Source organism: Impatiens glandulifera, chromosome 1 (genome assembly GCF_907164915.1).
Source record: "Impatiens glandulifera chromosome 1, dImpGla2.1, whole genome shotgun sequence".
Lineage (NCBI taxonomy): Eukaryota > Viridiplantae > Streptophyta > Magnoliopsida > Ericales > Balsaminaceae > Impatiens > Impatiens glandulifera.
The window spans coordinates 56623565-56632041 of record NC_061862.1 but is presented as its reverse complement, the minus strand read 5'-3'; the positions used below and the strand labels follow the sequence as shown (position 1 = coordinate 56632041).

At 25.8% G+C, this 8477-nt stretch overlaps 1 protein-coding gene across 2 annotated transcripts; it reads left to right on the top strand.

Annotated features, from left to right (window-relative positions):
• The first annotated feature begins 4970 nt into the window (after positions 1–4970).
• Positions 4971–8237, top strand: LOC124921130 (transcription factor ICE1-like). 2 transcript variants are annotated; one of them, XM_047461747.1, is made up of 4 exons: positions 4971–5834; positions 7419–7634; positions 7714–7884; positions 7965–8237. In XM_047461747.1, exons 1-4 carry the CDS (start codon positions 5022–5024, stop codon positions 8040–8042), a joined length of 1278 nt encoding a protein of 425 aa, XP_047317703.1. In that variant the 5' UTR covers positions 4971–5021; the 3' UTR covers positions 8043–8237. The 2 variants fall into 2 exon arrangements, with proteins under 2 accessions (XP_047317703.1, XP_047317702.1); XM_047461746.1 differs by having other exon boundaries at positions 7714–7887.
• The last annotated feature ends 240 nt before the right edge of the window (positions 8238–8477 follow it).

Here is an 8477-nt window from a genome sequence, read left to right as displayed (position 1 = left end):
AATATTTTTCATTTAAGTTTAATAGAAGAGATATAAGAAAGTATAACTTCAATATTCAATACATCATCATGCTAGTTTCCTATATTCAAAATAAAAATAAAAATTAATATTAAGATAGGTAAAACTTTGAACAATAAACAAAATATTTTGAATTTATTATATCTTGTGTTTTTTTAAATTGTTTTTCTATATCTTATTATTATTATACCTATTAAATCACTTAAAATATAATATTTTAAACAAATCTCAATTAAATAACCTTAAATATTTTAGAAAGAAATATAAAAAAAATCCTGAAATCTCAATATCAATTGGACATTCCATTAGAAAATTCGAAATTCATAAAAATATAATAACAATAATCAATATATATTACTTATTTTGTATCATTTATATTAATCTTAAAAAATTATACGTAAAGAATAGGAAGAGATATTTTTTCATTTTAATTTTTTTATTATTATGGGAGTATTAAAATAAAATTTAGAATAAATGTAATAAAATAATGATTACATTATTTTAAAAAACTTCATTAATAAATCAAATAATAAACAAGGAAAATCAACAACAAACAAAAGTGTGGTAAATCAAAAAAAAAAATTGACTTCAGATCTATAAGGATTAGATATATAAAACTCAGATCTGTAAGATTATAGTAAGGATTAGATATATAAAACTCAGATCTGTAAGATTAGACTAAAAATAAGATATATAAAACTCATATCTGTAAGATTAGACTAAGGATAAGATATATAGTTAATGTTCATCAAGAAAAATCAACAATAAGAACTTATCTGATAGAGTTGATAGAGTTTGCAAGGTATATGTATTCAAATATGATTATCTGCAAATATATCAAATCAAAAGAGTGAAGATTTAAACAATAACTAAGAAACAAGATCAATAGAGGCAAAAAAATCAATAATATACCTGATAAAAGATAAAGAAGAAAAAATAAAGTGAATAGATAGAGATTTGAAGAAGGATGCCATAGAGAAATCTATTAGGATTTTATAATATACTGACAGAAAAAAAGATAAAGAAGAGAATAGATAGAGATTTGAAGAAGAATGCGCCGCGCATATAAATATATTAGGGTTAGGGTTCTCTAAGCGGTATTTATAGTGCGAGAACATAGAAATGAGATTTATATAATATTTATTTATAATTATATATTTAATAAATTATGATATTTTTATTTTTAGAGAAAAGAATTATAAATTATTTAATAGACTAGTCAAAGAAGTAATTAAAAATAAATTTATTATATTAATAAGTTTAATTATTAAAAAATATAAATCATTAAAAATGAATCTATTATATTAATAAGTTTAATTATTAAAAAATATAATAGAATTAATTATATTTAATTATTAAAGAGAAATATTTCATTAAGGGCATTCTTCTTCTTATTAAGAATTATATATATTTTATTATTATTATATAATATTATTTTTAATTGATTAACCGTAAAAATATTATATATGAAACAATCCAGCTAACTCTTTTTAAAATATTAATATTTTATAGAGAAAAAAGTAGAACAATCCAGCTAACTCTAGTGAGGAGAAGTGGAGGCCTTGGTTGACGGAGTGTTTTTTTTCAGGCTATTCAAAAAAAAAAAAAATTCTGTTTGATAAATATTTTTAAAATTTTAGTTTTTTAGGTTAAAATACGAAATTATTCATATTTTGACTTTTTTTTTCTTTTTTTAGTTAATAAAGAATTATTTTAATAGATAAAAAGAATAATTATAGAGATGAAAGATGATTGATTAAAAAAAACTGAAAAAAAATTATTAATAACCAACTCGATTGATTTTGGGTTATTGAGCTTTTCTAGCGTTTTATTTCAAAATTCTAACAATCAATTTATTTATCATTTTAACTATTTAATCACTTATTTTATATATTTAAATATTTAAATTATTATTTATTTAAATATATAAAATTAATTTATTTTAAAAAAATAAAAAATATTTTTTATTTTAACTCTTACAAACTGATTTTTACAAAATTTAATCAAACATGGTTTAAAAAGAAACAGGACACTCCAATCACCACATGATCAAACAAGCTAGCCCTAAATGAATAAAAGAATAATAGGATATATTTGTAAGAATATGGATAGGTTTGTGCAGTTTTGTAAAATTCAACCACAATTCATTTTTATTCTCTTTTTTCTTTAATTAATTATATCATTTAATTAATAAATCAAAATACTAAAATACATCTTATTAAAAAAAAAAATAATTGTATTATAATATATAATATCTTTTAATTATTTTACTAAAGAAAACCCTCTATTTAAATTCAACATTTTCTTAATAAATCATATTTACTAATAAACTCGAACCAAACCAGCTGATACCAGATATGGGTAATTTTTTTATAAAAATAAATAATTAAAATTACGACCCAATTCAAGAATCAATAATATAACAAAATAAAATTTCTCAATCATATAAAACTTATTGCATCAAAAAAAGTGAATAAATACATTAGATTTTTATTTTTTAGAAGGAGATGAGACTTCCCTAGCCAAGGGACTTGTCCAACCATGCCATAAAAGTTTATTTACAAATAAATCATAGTGACAAATTCAATAATTTAAAACTTGTAGATCATTAATTAGAAAAAGAAAAAAAGAATTAGGTAACCGTTAAACGGAGGAAATAAGGTTTCTGACAATTGGTGCCGTAGGTAATGTATTGTTTGCCTAACTAAAGAATCCTGACAATTGGGTCCCCATATGTATGTATGTATGCGGTGGCTGCCTGCTGCTGGACGGCCTCACGGGACTCTTGGCTGCTTACTCAACTATTTCTTCACTTCTTTTATTTTCAAATAACCACTTTATTCTTTCTAAATAAAAATTTATAAAAATTTGAAGTAAAATGATTAAAATATTATTAATATATATAGCTGGACAATTTCAATAATTTTCATAAAGAAAAATGATTGATGAAAACATCCAATAACTAACATTTTAAAAAAATAATATTGTATCAGTTAATATTGTAAACTTGACATATATTCTCTTAGGCCTAGTTTGATTTTTGGGTTTTTTTTAAAGAATTTTTACTTAAAACTCAACCACCACTCTAATTTATCACTTTATTTATTTAATCATTCTTTTTATCTATTAAAATATTAAAATTATTATTTAAAATTAATTTATCAAATGTAAAGAGATAAAAAAAAATAATGATATTTTGTCAATAAACAAAAAAAATTGATAATTTTTTTTTATTAAACAAGGTTTCTTTTTAGAAAATCCCTAATAAAAAAATCAAAATATGGAACAAGCTCTTAGTTAAATTCTTAATAAGTTAAAAAAAATCAATATATTTTTATTAAATATTTTTAAAAAGCTTAAATATTTTTAAAAAGCTTAAATATTTTAAGATATCATACATATTTGAATTAACAATTTCATATATAAATTAAGATGGACTATTAATATTTAAATTATGTGCAATAGATATATTATTCTTTATACATTTATTTTTGTTTGAAAATTGATCTTTGTATATTAAATTTTATTTGAATTTACACTCTAAATATCTAAACCATTTAAATGTTATAACACCGTTAATTTGATTTTTAAAATAACACAAATTTCTCCTATACGTATCAATTTTTCTTTTTCAAAGTTATAGTGCGCGCAAATCTTTCACATTCGTCTTTAAATGACTTTTTTAACTTCATTTTCAAATGACGACACATCTAATTGTTCCATTTCCAAACAACGATATTGTAGACTAAGACGCCGACGGAATTGTTGTTCATTTGTCTCTTCTATATTTAGATATTTTGTATTTGGGTTATGCCTTCAAAATTATCTAAAAATAATAATAAAATATTAAGGTTGAAAAGGGAATATGTCTTATTGTCATATAGTTAAAATATAATCAATACGATAGAAATTACGAAATATAAAATATGATATCGTAATACAAAACTCGCAATATATCTTGAATCGACTGTACATACATGACTTACATCAAAATGACGATTATCCCTTTAGTGATAATGAATCGAGAGTTAAAAATAAATGTAATTTGATTTAAAATATGGATGGTCCTATATACTCCACCACTATGGCCTTGTTTGATTTAGTGTTTATAAGCTGCGTATGAGCGTTTGTGTAATAAGTTGCTATAGTAATTTTGCGTAATAAGCTCATACAAAAAATTATAATCAAACACACTTTTACGTTTAAACACAATTTTCTCTCTACATCTCTTCTCAGCGTTTAAAATTATAATCTCAGCGCCTCTCATCATTTATAAACATTTTTTTTATTCATTCTCTCTCATATATTTTAATCATTTCTAATTATTTTTATTCATTCTCACTCATTTATTTAATCTATTTCTAATCATTTTATCGTTCTTTCTCCACTATTCCATATATTTATAATAAAATTATTATAATAAAAAAACATACATTTAAATATATTTTTTATTTATTATTTATAATATATATATATCTTATAATTTAAAATTATATTTATATATTATATTTATATTAAATATATTTAAAATTATATATTTATAAAAAATAATATATATTCCTATCCTTTTATTTTAAAATATATTATTTTTTAATTTAATTAATTTATTAATATTTAATAATATATATTAACAAAAATTTATAAAAAATAATATTAATATAATTTATTTTCAAATATATAATTTTTTTTTAATTTAAATAATTTATTAATATTTAAAATTAAATAATATATATATATATAACATTATATATATAATATTAATTATTAAATAATATATTATAAATATAAAAAATAAATAAGTTTAACCTAAACTTTATATATCATATTTTAACTTGAGATAATACCATAACTTCATAAAATAAAATAAGGTAACTAAAGTAACAAATAAGCTGAATCAAACTATATATATAAAATATATATAAAGAGACAAAGCTTTGCTGTGTGTACTACTACGTCTGTAACGTAACGTCTCATTCCCATTCTCTCTCTCTCTCTCTACAAAGATGCAACAGACATCACACAACACTCTGCTATGGACGGAGGAGATCGATGAAGAAGAAGAAGCAATCGCGTGGCCACAAGAACACAACAGCAACAACAACAGTACTATTATTAATCCAATATTAGATAGCATCGATTTTGATCAAATGTCTGCTGCTGCTGCTTTCTCTAATTTCAGATCATCAGCCTTACAAAACGACAACGAAGACGACGAATGGTATATCAACAACAACAACAACCACCACGAAACCCTAAACCTCTCCGAAACAAACAACACTTACTTTGGTCATCCAAAACCAAACATTAATCTTCAATCGTTCCACGACACCACCGGATTCGATTTCCTCGATCCCCATTCTTTCCCCCCTGAGTTGGGTTCAAATGATCAACAGTTCGTGGCTGCTCCGGATATAATAAGTTGGAATGACCAGTTTCAGCTGTTGCAGGAGGAAAACAAGGGGGGGATGGTTTATCCCGCGAGTGATCTGAACGAGGATTCGTTGTTGTTCCTGAACAGGTGTAGTAATAAGTTAGTGATGAAGCCGCTTGAGAATTTGGATTCAATTGCGGGTCAACCGACTCTGTTTCAGAAGAGAGCGGCGCTGAGGAAGAATAAAGAAGAAACGAAGGATGATTCAGATGGTCCATTGGAGAGTAGTCATGAGATAGAAGGAAGTGGAGATGAGAAAGTGAAGAAGGGGAAGAAGAAGAAGAAAGGGGTTCCAGCTAAAAACTTAATGGCGGAAAGACGGAGGAGGAAGAAACTCAATGATAGGCTTTACATGCTTAGATCAGTCGTCCCAAAGATCAGTAAGGTTAGTCATCTCATTTTCTTTCTTTCTTCATTTTATAAATTCATAAACAAATAAAAAATCATTAAAAGAATTATTAAAATAATTAAAGGATATTAATATATATAAAATAAAAAATAATAATTTAAAATAAAAAATGTTTTAGTATTTTCATCAATAAAACGAAGTGATTTGATTGATGAGTTCCACGAAAATTATGTTTAATTTGTTGAGTTATTGAATATTAAGGGAAATCAAAAAGATTAGTCCACGCTTATAAAATGAACATTTTCGGTTCGATTCCTTGTCTTTTGGGTTTTGCCCGATTCGTTCTAATCTCGGATTTAAGACGGAAAATCCGTCACAATTGGTTTGGATCGGTTCGGTTATTTTAGAATTATATTTTTTGAATTAAAAGAGAATTAGAATGATACCCCACGTTTAAACTCAAAACGTTTTTAGATATAATTGAACTCGTGACATTTTGGTCTCTTAAGCCAACTTTTATCATTCTGCTACATTGATTTGGTGGGATTTAAGGTTTCATTTCGATCATTCTACATTGGTTTGGTGGGGTTTAAGGTTTCATTTCGAGACACAACCTAAAAGTGTTTTATAATTATAAACATTTGTAGGAAGTATAGTCAATAAAAGTATTATTCAATGCATTTATAACATTTTCTTGTCTAAACTTGTGCTCATCTTCAGAATCCATGTTTAACTCCTGAAAGTGCTAGACTAAACCCCAGCTAAACTTGGACTCATCTAATTTAGAATCCAGATTTATCTCAAGGAAGTATTTTTAAATCGATCAAAGAGTTTTAAAAACACTAGCATTTAGCCCGTGCATTTGCACAAATAATAATATAAAAACAGTGAAAAAAAATTACGGATAACATTTTTTATTTTATTTTTAACTGTTTTAAGTTTATGGGTGAGTCAACCCACAATCCGACCCAATTATCCATTTACTCAACATCATTATATATTAGTTAGTTAAAAAATTGAACTTATATTAATATTAAAACGTCCCGCGTTTATCAAATTTGGTGTTGAATTTAAAATATAAAGTCTTTATAGCTTAGTTGGTTAAAAAGTTGTACTTGTTTTGTTAGGTTGCAAGTTCGAAACATACCTCTAGCATTTTTAATTTTATTTTTAACCGTTTTAAATTTTAAAACGGGTCAACCCACAATCCGACTCAAGTATCCAAATTAACCACAGCTCTCGACCCGGCAATCCGGACACTTTAAAAATTAAGCATCATTATATATATATAGATAATAAAACAATTTGAATATTCAAATTAAAGAAGAAGAAGCCTTGTATCATTATAATATGTCAAAATTGAAAATTAGGAGAATAGAATAGAAGGATTAAATGTTCTCACGTGTAGTCTGTCTTTGGAGAGATTTGATTTATCATTTATTAATACGATCCAAACATCGAATGGACCACAGGCTATTAGTAATCAATCATATACAAATATACCCATTATTACTAGGGTATAAATTTGTGTATACTTCTTCTTCTTGTTCATGTATTATATTATTTCATTTTACTAAGATAACATTATTGATATGCTCATGGCTACCTTTTGTTGGAAAGATGGACAGGGCATCAATTCTAGGGGATGCTGTTGAATATCTCAAGCAACTCCTACAAAAGATCAATAACCTCCACACTGAATTGGAATCGTCCCCGCCAGCTGGTTCCTCATCGAGTTTTTATCCATTGACGCCTACATATCATTCTCTTCCCAACCACATCAAGGAAGAGCTCTGCTCCAATTCCTTGGCCGACCCAAATTCTCAACCCACAAGGGTAAATTATAATTAATTATGTTCTGTTTTTAAACCTTGAACACATCCAAATAAGTCTTTTTGTTATGGTTTGTTTGTAGGTTGAAGTAAGAGCAAGTGAAGGAAGGGCGGTAAACATTCATATGTTATGCAGGCGTAAACCGGGGCTCTTGCTCTCGACAATGAGGACATTAGATATACTTGGACTAGACGTGCAACAAGCTGTCATAAGTTGCTTCAATGGATTTGCCATGGATATTTTTCGGGCAGAGGTGGTAAGCTAAACTAAGCTAAGATAAGATGGTCAATTCTCAATTAGTCAAATAACTTTGTATGAAATGCAATTTTTCAGCAACCTAGAGAAGGTCAAGATATTCATCCAGAGCAAATCAAAGCAATGCTTATGGAATCAGCTGGATTATTGGTATGAATGATTAGTCTTCTATGTGTTCACTTCATTATAAGTAGTACTACTAATTAGTATGAAGAATGTCAAACCTTTAAGCAAATATTTGTTAGGCTCATTAGATATTGTATGAGCTCAATTGATGTCATCAACAATTTGGGTTGAATGCTTTAACAAGCCAATGATTTAGTTAATTGCAAATGATTTGATGTTTAACAATGATTGCTATTCAAATGATATTTAACATCTCTCATTCATGCTATGTTAGAAAGTAACAAATTAAAAAATAAAATAAATATCACTGGGATTAAAACTTTTTTTTCAAATCTTAATAAATAGAAAGGTGATTTTTCTATTAGGAACTAGAGGTTAGGAATGGGTGGGCCTGCAATTTACAGCCCAAAGTTCCACCTAATTGGTTGAGAGCTATTGAGCCCAACAAATAAATACACCATTAAA